We start from the raw sequence: 12,329 nt of genomic DNA on the forward strand, positions 1-12,329 counted from the left end.
GTGGGAAAGACTTTGATGGAAATTTTTGGATATTTTTCCAATTTTAAACCAACGTAGGTACTAGTTACTGCTATGCAAGAAGGCTGCCCTGCTATGGGGGTGGACTTCGTTGCTCTCACCTACCCAGAATCATGCAGTGTTTCCACACATGACGTCCATCGAATAAGGGAGCGGACTCTGGTTGTAAGCAGACTCCGCGCCCTTATTTCGAGGGACGTCATGAGCTGCAGTCGTTCCAAAAGACGTAGGGCAGGACTTCAGAAAAAATGCATGTAACCTTCTTTCCAATCTCCAGAAGTTTTGATCGCACCGGCGCAAGGGCCTGGGTGTAGCGGAGAGGAGGCTACGCAGGACCAGTTGCAACGAGCCGCGTTATCAGATGCTGTAGGGAATCTTCACCACCAAATCCCAATACCGTGTCTGCAGTAACACTGTAAAGATTTGATGTACTTCTACTTGCTTGCAGACTGCCTACTTAGGTCAAGTAAGTTCGTATACACGCGCATACCCATGTATGGTTTTGTAGCGCATGTGCACCCACATATGCCTCCCATGCATGCATGTGTTAAGCTGTGCAAAGGTGCATATTTGCATTACTGAAATCGGAAAATATCCGAGTTTCGAAGTGCGGCCGATTGTTTCATCAAGGGTCTGATGCTTGTCTTTATCTTAGTCCCTAATGCCTCATATAATATTGGCGCCGGATAACTGCCAATGTGTAGTAATGCAGAAGCGCATCAGACTTAATAATATATAATGTATCACGTACAACGTAAGGTACATGAATACTCGAGTATTTAAAATCAAGAATATGTACAACAGGGGTATTGGCATCTCTTTCGCACGCAAGCATGTCCGCGTGTGGGTTGCTTCCCGGCAAATACTCGAACTGTACTTCAGTATTCTAGCATTTCAAGAGTCAACTTTCTGCATAGGTTTACTGGGTGTTTTCCCTCCTTTTCCCCTCCTGTGCCGTGGAGACACGAGGGGCGGTCCTGGTGCACGGAGGAAGCCCTCGATGGTTGTACGGGCCATAAATGGTGAAACTTTTCCACTTACAGGAGAAAGTACCCAAAAAGAGTTTGCTTATTTATATATATCATGCTTGTGCATATTTCCAAGGGGAAGTTTAGCAGCCTGGTGCTTGGCGAGGGCGTTCGTTGCACGCCCTGCCACGATTCGTTCTCGCTCGACATTTGGCGGCTGCGCTTACAGAGGGGAAACGCTGGGACAGGAGGTTCAGTAGAGATAATGAAGATATGATATATCTGTCTTTCATTAAGGTTTAAATACGGTGTTTACACACTACACCCAGCCTAGCCGTGGGAACTTTTGGGCAGAGCAAGGGGCAATTGCAGCTGGTCACAGCTCACTGGTGTGCAGCGGTGTGCTTTGTTTCTGTGTCAGCTAGTGAATTCTTTCAGTTATTAAGATTTCGTGTTGTGAAACGGTATGATCTCTTCCCTTTTAATTCCTGAGTGGAAATTCAAGAGACCGAAAACCGCACTGCTCCACTGACTCGAGTGTGGCACCTGCCGACTCTACTGCCCTTGCTAATCGAGAGCCTCCCCTTTGATTCACTTCCCCGTGTGTTCCCCATTTTCTCCGTCTCGCTTTAAAAAGGTCTCGGCTGACTTCACGTAATTAATTCTCAATTCACCTTTGCCAACATGGAGCCCAGAAAAAGCCAAGAGGTCATAATCTCTGGCAGCAGCGTCCTGGGCCGATTATCAGAAACATTTCTGCAGCAAGGGGGAGATCTTGAACGCGCATTAAATTCAATAAAGAGCGAAAACAAAGACGTGTACATTCCCAGCTATGACTCCTTCCAACGCCAGGGATGGGACGGCTTGTTCTTGCTCCCAGAGTCCCGCAAGGGCAACCTAAACGGCTGTCACAAGTGCAAGAACAGCAATGGCACTTCACAAACTGCTGATGCAGGATCAAAAAAGGCTCAGGTTCCCCTGGAATCTCTAGAAAAGATATTGTCTCCTCCACCTGCCTTCTTTCAAAGCCATCTGGCCGGCGAGCTCCCCTCCGTCCTACACGCAATCGGTTGTACGCCGCTGGTTCGGCTTTCTCGCGTGGCTCTGGCAATGGGTGTGTCGTGTCAGTTGCTGGGCAAGTGTGAGTTCTTGAGCGCGGGGGGAAGCACGAAGGACAGGATCGCGCGGGGCATGATCTATGCAGCTGAAGCTGGAGGTCGTCTGGCTCCTGGGGCGGCGCTCATAGAGCCGACGAGCGGCAACACGGGCATCGGTTTGGCTATGGTTTCTGCAGTGAAGGGATATCGATCTGTGGCGGTGATGCCGATGAAGATGTCTGCAGAGAAACACCGCATCATGAAGGCCCTGGGCTCTACAATTCTACGCACGCCCACGGCAGCGGCTTGGGATGACCAAACTTCCCACATTGCGCTTTCCCTTCGCCTGCAAGCAGCACTACAGGCACAGCAGCAGCTTGACGCTGATAGCAGCAGCAGATGCCCAATACCTGGAAAGGCTCCCACTGCAGGGAATGCCTGTTCGGCGCCTCAGCAGGCATGCAAAAGCCACCCGCAGGTTGCGTGCATCCTTGACCAGTACAGAAACCCCGCTAACCCATTGTCTCACTTTTTTGGAACAGGGGCGGAACTGCTGGCGCAGAGCGGCGGCGCGCTGGACATGGTTGTAATTTGTGCAGGGACTGGGGGCAGTCTCACGGGCGTTGGGCGCCGAGTGAAAGCTGCAGCTCCCCACTGCATCATCGTTGGCGTTGACCCCGAGGGGTCTGTGCTCGCGAATCCGTGCGAGGCTGCGGGAACGCCTTACATCGTTGAAGGCATTGGGTACGACTTTGTGCCCACAGTCTTAGACCGACAGACAGCAGACTGCTGGGTTAAAACTACCGATTCAGAAAGCCTTCTCTGCTCGCGTTTGCTTCTCAAAACAGAAGGGCTGCTTGTTGGAGGCTCGGCAGGCGCAGCACTTGCTGGGGCCATCAAGGCCATCGAACACTTTGGTTGGACAGACGATCCAAACAAACGCGTCGCACTCATTTTGCCAGACAGCAGCCGCAACTACACTTCTAAATTCATTTCCGACGAATGGATGGTGGCCAAAGGTAAATTATAAAGCCAGTTTGGCGCTGCAGCAACTCGCTGACTTGTGTTCAAATACTACCACCTCCAGTTTGTGCCAGTTAATGTGACGCACGAATTACGGCACAGCTTATCCAATGTATAAGGTTCGTTTATAGAGACTGTTTTCTGTCTCCAGAACAAAAGCATATATGTTTAAGTATAATCTGCGTACATTCATGGCAGTGTACAAACATACATTTATGCATTCGTACGTACGAAGGTACGCACAAGCACACTCACAGACACGCGAATACACGCATGTATATATATATATATATATATATATATATACGTGTGGATGTGCGGATATGTTAATGCTATTTTTGTTCAGCTGCGGCTGAGTAGTTTGTCTTTTTGTGTCTTTCTTTTTGCAGGCTTCCTCGACGCGAGTGTGCTGGATAGACAGTACAATGACTTGGGCCTTGTTGGCCTTCGATCGTTGCATTTGCCTCCTCTGACTTTTATATCATCGGCTGCGTATTTGAAAGAGGCCACCGCTGCACTGCTGCAGTCTGCGCAACCTTTGCTGGTTGTGGTGAAGCCCAACGCCGTAGCAGAAGCACAGAAAAGAGGGAGAGTGGCTGCTGCAGCTCTCGTGGGCACGGTTACAGACCAATCGCTCTTGAAGGCGTTGGGAGACCTCCCCAGCAGCGCAGAAGTGAACGACGTTGTTGACATGGAAACCCCCGTTTTTAGCAGTACAGGCACCTCGCTGGCGCGCGTTGCACAGACTCTCGAAGTGCATCGCTTTGTCCTCGTTCAATCTGAAGCAGGACTTGTTTATGCCGCCGTCGAGGCGAAAGGACTGCTCCATACTTTTTTTGGAAGCCAACAAAATGGAAGAAGCCCAGAGTAATAGGAAGTGGCAGCAGCATATCTTCTATGCGGCGGAAATTCGCCAAAAGAAAAACGGCCAAAGGTGCAGTGCAATAAACAGTTTAAAGCCAAGCCCACAACGGGCGCGAAGACATATATATATACATGTATATATACATATATATATATATATGTATCTATATATATATGCTAAATATGCATAGATGCATGTACGCATTGCAGTGAAAGCTTCCGTTTGTCTCCCTTTGTTCTTTGGGCCGCCCAGTGGTGCGGGAAATATTCCTGCGATTGTCTCGACAACAACCGCTGCATTTGAACACCCTCCTCTATACATCTGCTTACAGATATATATTTGTATTATTTGTGCACATACATTATATATATACGCGCGTGTGTGTGTGTGTGGATGACATAAATGACTATCCCTTAGCATATGTACGCATGCATCTGCTTTTCTTCACACCACCTAGAAAAACATCTCTTCTCGTCTCCACACATACCAACACAAGCCCACACCCAAGTGTGCTGGCAAATGAAGCGTTCTGCCTTTGCTCGACGTAGGGTTTGTTTGAATTTTTGTCATTTAGCTTTCCACATGGCCTGGAGGTTTATGCCGGCATTTTCAGTTTTCCTTGCCGATATCCGACCCTCCCTCCCGCTTCTACCCATTTAAAACTCCTTTTGTTGCATTTCCTCAGCTGCCTGCTGCTTCTGTTCAAGCGCTGAAGTACGTGCCAACATGTTGGGTGCAGCTGAACATACTACAGTAAGTGCAGCGAACCCCTTTTCGGAAAATGCGAAGCTCATTAAGCATTTCAATAATACTTCAAGCGTCTATCCGTTAGCTGAAAAGATAAAACTCTGGGAGAAAGAGTTCCAGCAACAGCAAAAAGGCAGAAACTCCAGCGTATGAAACAACAGCAGCTGCCGCAGCAGCTGCTGCAGAAATCGTATCACAAGAAATAGTGCTGCTGCTACAACAGGATCACTGCCACTGTAGCAGCAACAGCAGGAGTAACTACTGCCTAGGCTGCGTGCAGCAGACAGCCAAATAAAGCGCCGTCGTAGCAGTGGTGCTGAGGCTTCGAAATTCCCTCGATGATAAACGTATCTTCGAAGACAATCATAATGAGCACATATATATGGTAAAATGACGTATCCCCGTCGGCACAACATCTAGTAGCCTTCACATAATTTGTGTGTGCGTGTCAAAAACGCGTACAGACCTATGCTGCAACAGTTGCACTGTTCCTCGTGCTACAATTTTTGCAGCAGCAACTTTTGGTTCACATGTTGCAGTTGGTGATGCTTCTGTGTTGCTGCCGGTTGGAGTATATGTACTGGAGAGTACTTGCGTATATGGTGCTTCTACAACAGCAGAGGCATCACCAAGTGCAACAGCTGCAAATAGAAGTAAAAGCCATCTCCACGGGTTGACGAGCCCCTTGTGTTCACAGATGTTCACGCCTGCATGCTGCACGATGTATGTTTGGGCTATTGTGGAGATTGGTAGCAGCATTACTTGATCCAGGTAACCTCCCAAAGCTGCACAGCAACAACCAGAGCAGCTTACGCTTCCATTCTGGCTACGTACACACAAGTGCCTTGCTTTGAAACGCCTAAGCCCAATGAGGGAAATCTGTATTTGATCATATTTTTGCGTTTTCACCTTGATACAGGCACTAGAAGTATGCGAACGAAGCAAAGAAAGAACAAGAGACGCCGAAATTCGTGTGAGCAGGAATCAGATTCCTCTGGAGCTCCTTTGCAGCTTTCTGCACTGAGCTGAATAATTTTATTTCATATTTTGATGCCAATATTCCCCACACATGAAGCCGTCTGCGATTTATTTTTCTTTCCGAGATGCCATCTTACCGGCTCGGTGCGATTCCGGGCAACAGCGGAGCGGTGTTTAGGGGATGTGAAAGTGCACATTTTAAAATGTACTTTGCTTTTTCCTGGTTAAATAACTCAAAAGCATAAGCTTGTATTCTTAATACCTCGGTACTTTCAAAAGATTCCTCATCACTTGCCAGAGCCGACGGCCAACACTTGCCAGTGTGCCAGTATTGACCAGTGCTACGAGCCTCGAGACCTTGCACAATTGTTCGCATACTACCAGTATATCGAGACTATGTTCTCATCTAGAATATGTCTTTTTAAACATTAAATAACATTTTAACCGAATTTGTGTCAAAAAGACTAAAAACAGGCGCAGACAGCGGCGCTGTGCCATATCGCCAATACCAGTCCATCGAGGCTGCAGCTGACGATGGTTCGATCATGTGTAGGGAACGAAGGGTTTGGCCTTAAGATATGTGGGTGCATTATCCAAAGAAAGATGCATTATTGAAGGCCTTACTGGTGCTGCTTTTTCCCCCTTAAGCCGCTAGAGTTATTGCGGGAGCCGAGCCCCTAAGAAGCAGCACCTGTGTGGCTCCTGTGCTGCAGCAACAGCAGCAGCTGCGGGAACAGCAGCAGCAGCACTAAGTCCCTCAGCTTTCCTTAAAACTTGGTCGCTTAGGAGTTGTGTCGACTTCTTTCGAAAGGAGTCTAGGCCTCATGCAATTCTGCCGCTGCTGCCGAGTGTGGAGCCTGCACGACTCGCTGTGCGAGGCAGGGCTTGCTCCTGCTGCTGCTCCTGCAGTTTCTGCTGAGGTTAGAAAGCTCCTTTCTGTCTCTTTGGTTTGATGCAAGGGTTCTTTGCGCCAGAATACACACACAGACACGCAGCATCAGCAACAGCACAAACCGTTTGCGGCCGCAGCAGGCAACAGATGCAGAAAACAAATGCAGCTACAGATAACAACAGCAGCAGCAAACAGCAGCAACAGCAGAAATCAAAGGCATAAAGGCTGCTGAATGCAGCCTTCTGCGTTTATTTGTCTCTGCTGAGCTCATTAGACCCAGCAACAAGCGAACGCAGGAGCAGCAGCAGAAACGCGCAAATTGCACGCGAGGGTGTGAATGCCAGCAACAACAGCAACAGCAGCAGCAGGAACTCTCAACAACTGACACTGGCATCCGCGCATCCTCCCCGAGAGAGACTTTAACGCCAGCCTTTGGTGCCTTTGCAGCGGAAGCAACGATGACTGCTCCAGGTTCCAAACGGCCTTCTGCTGCAGCAGGAGCAGCAGCAGGAGAAGCAGCAGGAGGTGCTGTACGTACTGAAGCAGCAGAACCATCGGAATCTGCAGTCCCTTCCTCCGTAGTGGCTGCGCTCATAACTGAGGGGCTGTTACACCCTCAAGAATCTCTTGAGAAGTTGGAGGAAAACTTTTTGCTGCTGGACTTCGATCCAGAAAAATGTAGCACACTTGCTGTTGCTTGCTCTGCCTGTGCTGCTTGCTGTGTCACTGCCACTCGTGTACTTGCTGCTACTTTTGTTGCTGTTTGGTCCCCACTCTGTTCTGCTTTGGCTTCTGCTGCTGCTGCTCCTTGTGCTGCTCCTGCATGCGCTTCTTGTTCTTCTGCCTCTGCTTATGCTGCTGCTGCGTTTTGTTTGGTTGTTGCTTCTGCCTCTTCTGCCACTTTTCGTTTCAATGCTGCTTCTGGTAGTACTGTTGTTGCTGCTGTTTTTTTTTGCGTTGCTGTGCTTCCTAGTGCTACTGCACCAACATCTTTGTCCTAGGCCTTTACTTTTGGCTTGCTTCGTGTAGTTTTCCTGCTGCGGGTTTCAGCAGCTGCGTCGGCCCAAGCTGCTCATCGGCTCCTCAAAGAGTTTGTCAGCTGCAGCAGCAGCAGTAGTAGCACTAACAGCAGCAGCAGCAGCAGCAGCGGCACAACTGCCTCAAGGGGGGGATATTCTGTATGTGGGGAGGTGGCCTGCTCCCGCTTGGGCTTTGCGCTGCGGCAGCAACAACGGCTGCAACAGATGATGCAGGCAGACTCTCAAACACTGCAGCAAATGCTACAGACAAAAAGAGACTGGGAAATTCTTGCTGGTGACTCGCATCCCCTTGTTGGGACCGACGAGCGTAGGGTTTATGACGTTAGGTATAAGTTGGGCGGTGTACGCCTAAAGGCTTAAGCTCACAGTAGGGTTTGGAACCTGATGGATGGCACTTCAAGCCTTTCTGGGGATGCGATGTGAGTGGTGCTTCCTGCGGCTGCTGCGGCATTCAGGCTGCTTTCCTTATAACTTCTTTGCCCTGTGTCGGGCCTTCTTGGACCCTGAATGGAGCAACCAAGCTCCTCTGCCTGCGGGCACACCCTGCAGCACAAATGCCATCAGCAGCAGCAGCAGAAACAGCAGCAACAGCAGCAACAGCAGCAACAGCGATGACGCTCTTTTGCAGCCAGGAGAGAGCCGTTGCTTCCCAGTGAATTTACAGGCCGTGCAGAAACTCCACAACGGCATCGTTGCTGCCGCAAGGGCTGTACGCAGTGATGCATCCAACAGTGCGGGCTGCTGCATACTGCTGCCGCTCGTTGCTGCTGCTTATTGCTGCTGCTTGCTGCTGCTAGCTGCTGCTTGCTGATGTTTCTGTATGCAGTTAGCTGCTGTTGTTGCTGTTGTTGCCGTTGCTGCTGTGCTGCTGCTTCTGGTCTCGGTTAGCTGGTGCACTGCTCGTCAGAAGCACCCACACTGCATACGTTCCTTCGTTTGTAGACTGACCCTGCTGCTGCTACTGCTGCTACAGGCGACTGGGACCCAATAGCACTCCTACTGCAGATGATATATGGCCTTTGCTGCCGACTGCTGCAGCGGGCTGCTGCGCTGGAGCATCCGCAGCAACTGCTATTCGTTCCGGTCCTCCTTGGTAAACACACGGCAAGGTGGCATATGTGGGGCTGGGCTTGTATTGTTGATGCACCAGCCTGTGTTGCTGCTGCTGGCGCAGCCTGCGTTCCTCCTGATGTTGCTTCCGCTGCTGAGGCTGGTGCCACTTTTACTTTCATGGCAGGACATGAGTTAGGGTTGCATTCACTCCCAGGGCGTCTCTGTTGGAGGGGTTTCAGCTTTCAGTTTAGCGTTGCGTGTCTGTTGGGCGGCTGCTCCTGCTTCTGCTGCTGCACCTGCTCAAGCGACTGATGCTCCTGTTGCTGGTGCTGATGCTGCAGAGGGTCCTCTTTTGGATGAGTCACCCGACTTTTCGGAGTTGGCGAAAATTTGCGAAGTCGTCGCTGTTCTACCCTATGCGTCAAAACGCACCATCGCCAGATGGTCTGCTGCTATACCGGCTGCTGCTGTTGCTGTTGCTGTTGTTGATTCTGCTGGTTCGGTTGCTGGTGCTGTTGCTTTTGTTGCAGCCGCTGCTGCTGGAATTCTGGGGGTTATTCGGGTGCTGTTGATGGCGCTACTCGTGCTGCAGTTGCTGCTGCTGTTGATGTTACTGTTGTTGCTTCTGTCGCTGCTGCAGCAATTGCCTTGTTTCTGCTGTTGCTGCTGCTGCTGCCGGTAACGTTTCGGTTCACGTCGTTCGTTTGGTGATTTTCGCCTCATTTGTTATCCACATCTTCAATTATTCACTTATTTACTTACTTGCCTATGCACTTGTACACTTGGCTGGTGGTGTGGGGTGTACTTACGTGCAATTTGTTTTTGCTTGTTTTCTGCCGAAGGTACCTCGATGCCCCCGCGCGACACATGGAGCAGCACATCACGCTTGTGCAGCAGCTCATCACAGGCAAGAGTTCTGTTCTTTTTGTTGCTGAAAATGTTGCTGTTGCCTATTATTGTTGTTGCTGCTGATGCTGCTGCTACCTTCTCTGTTTTTTGGATGGTCCCGTTCTTGCTGTTGCCTGTGTAGCCGTAAGCTGCAGCATCAGCAGCTGGTACTGCACCAGCAACTGGTTCTCGTTCTCTAATCACGTGTTTCATGCAGATATTTGGGCTACTTGGGTTGCGGTTCAGCTTCTATTTGCGCTTCTGCTGCTGTTGACGCATTGCTGCATTTGCTGCAGTTAACATGCTGTCTGCTGGGCCGTTGGAGCTATGGCACTACATTCAGGCTTCGCAGCACCCAGCTGAGACGGCCTTAAGAGCAGCACTGCTGCTGCTCCACCTCCTGTATGCTGCCAATGTACACCGGCAGCAACGGCGCCTGCAGATGAGCAAGAAACTCCAGCAACTAGACAATTTTCAGCCCTCTCGAAGAACGCCATACTTCCCAGCAGGAGCAACAGGAGCAGCAACAGCAGGGCACGAAACAGGGGCTGGTGCGCAGGAAGCACTGCAGCAGGTGCAACAGCAGCAACAGACGCACCAGGAGGAGAAGGAAGAACTAAGTGAAGTTGATTTCAGTTTATTTCACAACGACGCCATCAACTCCAGTCATCAGATGCTACAGCACGAGTTTGCCCTGTGGCTGCGACTGCGGAGAGGCGCAGCAGCACCAGCGGTCAGCAGCTTCTTGCTGCAGCAAGCGCTCCAGCAGCAACAACAACGAGATACAGGCAGTCGTAGCAGGGACCGAAACAGCCTCTCGACTCCACCAGACTCTGAATCAGCGGCAAGCTCTCTGGAGACCCCTCCCGCTGCAACAGCAGCGTCAGGGGCAACAGCAGCGGCAGCAACAGCACCAGCGGGAACAACACCAGCAGTAACACCAACAGCAACGACAGCAGCAAGAAACGGCGTGTTGCCAGCAGCAACAGCAGCTGCAGCAGAAGAAGCCGCTGAAACAACGGCAGCAGCAGGTTCAGCAGCTTTGCATTCGATGTCTGCACAGTCTCTATTCTCAGGCGGGGCTGAGACAGAGGCAGCTCTGGGCATGTTGCCACCAGACCCAGGAGTCCCAGCAGCAGCAGCAGCAGCAACAGCAGCAACGGCAGCGACTGCAGCGACAGCACTGGCAACAGGAGCAACACAAGGAGGTGGCATACCTGACGAGGCAGACGTATTTTTCTCAGGGGAGACGGTTCCAGGTGTCGATACATCTGCAGATGTAGCCAGGATCCGAGTGGCGCAGGCAGCAGCAGCGGCAGCAGAAGCACAAGCAACAGCTAACAACATGGGTTTGCTGCCGTTGCCATTGGGTATATGGGGTTCATCGTCTGTTGCTGCAGCTCTTGCTGCAGGTGTTGCGTCTCCTGCTGCAGTGTTGTCGAGTCCAGCAGCCGCAGCCGCAGCAGCAACAGCAAGCAGCCCCTTTAATCACTTTGCGCTGCCGCAAGCCAACTTGCACGCGAATACGTTCTCTCTAGTCGCCCATCCCTTCGTGCTGGATGCATCAGCAAAGGCTGAGATAATCAGGATGCAGGCAACCCTTGAGCAGCAGCACCAGGTCCATCCCTCCTCAGCAATGCTCCTGCTGCTGCTGTTGCTGATTCATCATCTGCTGCTACTTCGGGCGGCACTTTTGTGACTGCTGCTGCTGCTGCGTCCGCCGCTGCCGGTGTTGCTGCCGTTTCCGCCGTTGCTGCTGTTGGGTCTGCCTGGGCTACTGCGTCAGCATCCGCATCCGCTCCATCAGCTGCTGTTCCATCTGCTGATGTTTCTGCTGCTTGCTCTGCTGTTGCTTGTGCTGCTGCTCAGGCCCGCCAGGCTGAGGTGCAGGCTTTACTGAGTTTGTGTCGGGGGGGCATTGGCTCGCCGCTGCCGTTTCTGTACTTGCGCGTGCGGCGGACGCATCTGGTGGAAGACACGCTGCAGCAAATTGCGAGCAGCAGCAACAGCAGCAGCAGCACTAGGACAGACCTCCGCAAGGCCCTCAAAGTGAAGTTTATCGGCGAGGAAGGCATCGACCAAGGAGGAGTAACAAAGGAATTCTTTCAACTTCTCGTTGATGAGGTCTGCAAATCTGCAAACCTTGAATAGGTCGCCTGCTGCTGGCGTTCGTGTTTCTGCTGGTGCTGCTGTTCTTAGTTCTGTTGGCGGTGCAAGTGCTGCTGTTGATTGTGCTGCTGATGGCGCTGCTCTGGTGGTTGTGGTGGCGGTGCTGCTGCTTGGGATGTTGTTCGTGCTTTTGTTTGCGCTTCTGCTTGTGCTGCTGCTCGTGCTGTTACTTGGCTACTGCTTGTACTTCAATTGACGCTGCTGTTGCTGTTGTTATTGGTGTTCCGAGTGCTAGTGGTGTGGTGGTGGAACGTTTGCTCCCCAACGCTACCTTTTCCGCATGTACATGTGCCTGCATCTCAGCATCAACAAACAACAGCAGCACCCCGAACAGAAGGAGTAGCACCGTGTGTGTGTGTGTGGTTGCGCTTCGGTGTGCATGCAGTTGTTTAACCCAGCGTACGGGATGTTTACAGTGGATGAAGAAAGCCGCTTTTGTTGGTTTTGCTCGAATTCACTCTCTGGTGTTCTACCTTTCGAATTGATTGGCATTATCTGCGGCCTTGCAATTCATAATGCCGTTCTGATGCCTGTAAATTTTCCTCTATTGCTGTTTAAGAAACTCCTGGGGTGGCCTGTACATACACTGCA

General features: G+C 51.1%; 2 protein-coding genes across 2 annotated transcripts; both read left to right on the plus strand.

Moving 5' to 3' along the window:
• Window positions 1–1,670: 1,670 nt before the first annotated feature.
• On the plus strand, window positions 1,671–3,977 carry EAH_00051580 (cystathionine beta-synthase, putative; the record flags this gene model as incomplete). The annotated part of the gene is made up of 2 exons (XM_013391215.1): window positions 1,671–3,102; window positions 3,496–3,977. 2 exons carry the CDS (start codon window positions 1,671–1,673, stop codon window positions 3,975–3,977), a joined length of 1,914 nt encoding a protein of 637 aa, XP_013246669.1.
• Window positions 3,978–6,520: 2,543 nt separating this feature from the next.
• EAH_00051590 (E3 ubiquitin-protein ligase, putative) lies at window positions 6,521–11,720 on the plus strand (the record flags this gene model as incomplete). The annotated part of the gene is made up of 9 exons (XM_013391216.1): window positions 6,521–6,616; window positions 6,933–7,266; window positions 7,639–7,935; window positions 8,084–8,337; window positions 8,571–8,721; window positions 9,023–9,125; window positions 9,524–9,594; window positions 9,866–11,187; window positions 11,439–11,720. 9 exons carry the CDS (start codon window positions 6,521–6,523, stop codon window positions 11,718–11,720), a joined length of 2,910 nt encoding a protein of 969 aa, XP_013246670.1.
• Between the last annotated feature and the right edge of the window lie 609 nt (window positions 11,721–12,329).

Source organism: Eimeria acervulina, genomic scaffold (genome assembly GCF_000499425.1).
Source record: "Eimeria acervulina Houghton genomic scaffold, Eah_scaff895, whole genome shotgun sequence".
Lineage (NCBI taxonomy): Eukaryota > Apicomplexa > Conoidasida > Eucoccidiorida > Eimeriidae > Eimeria > Eimeria acervulina.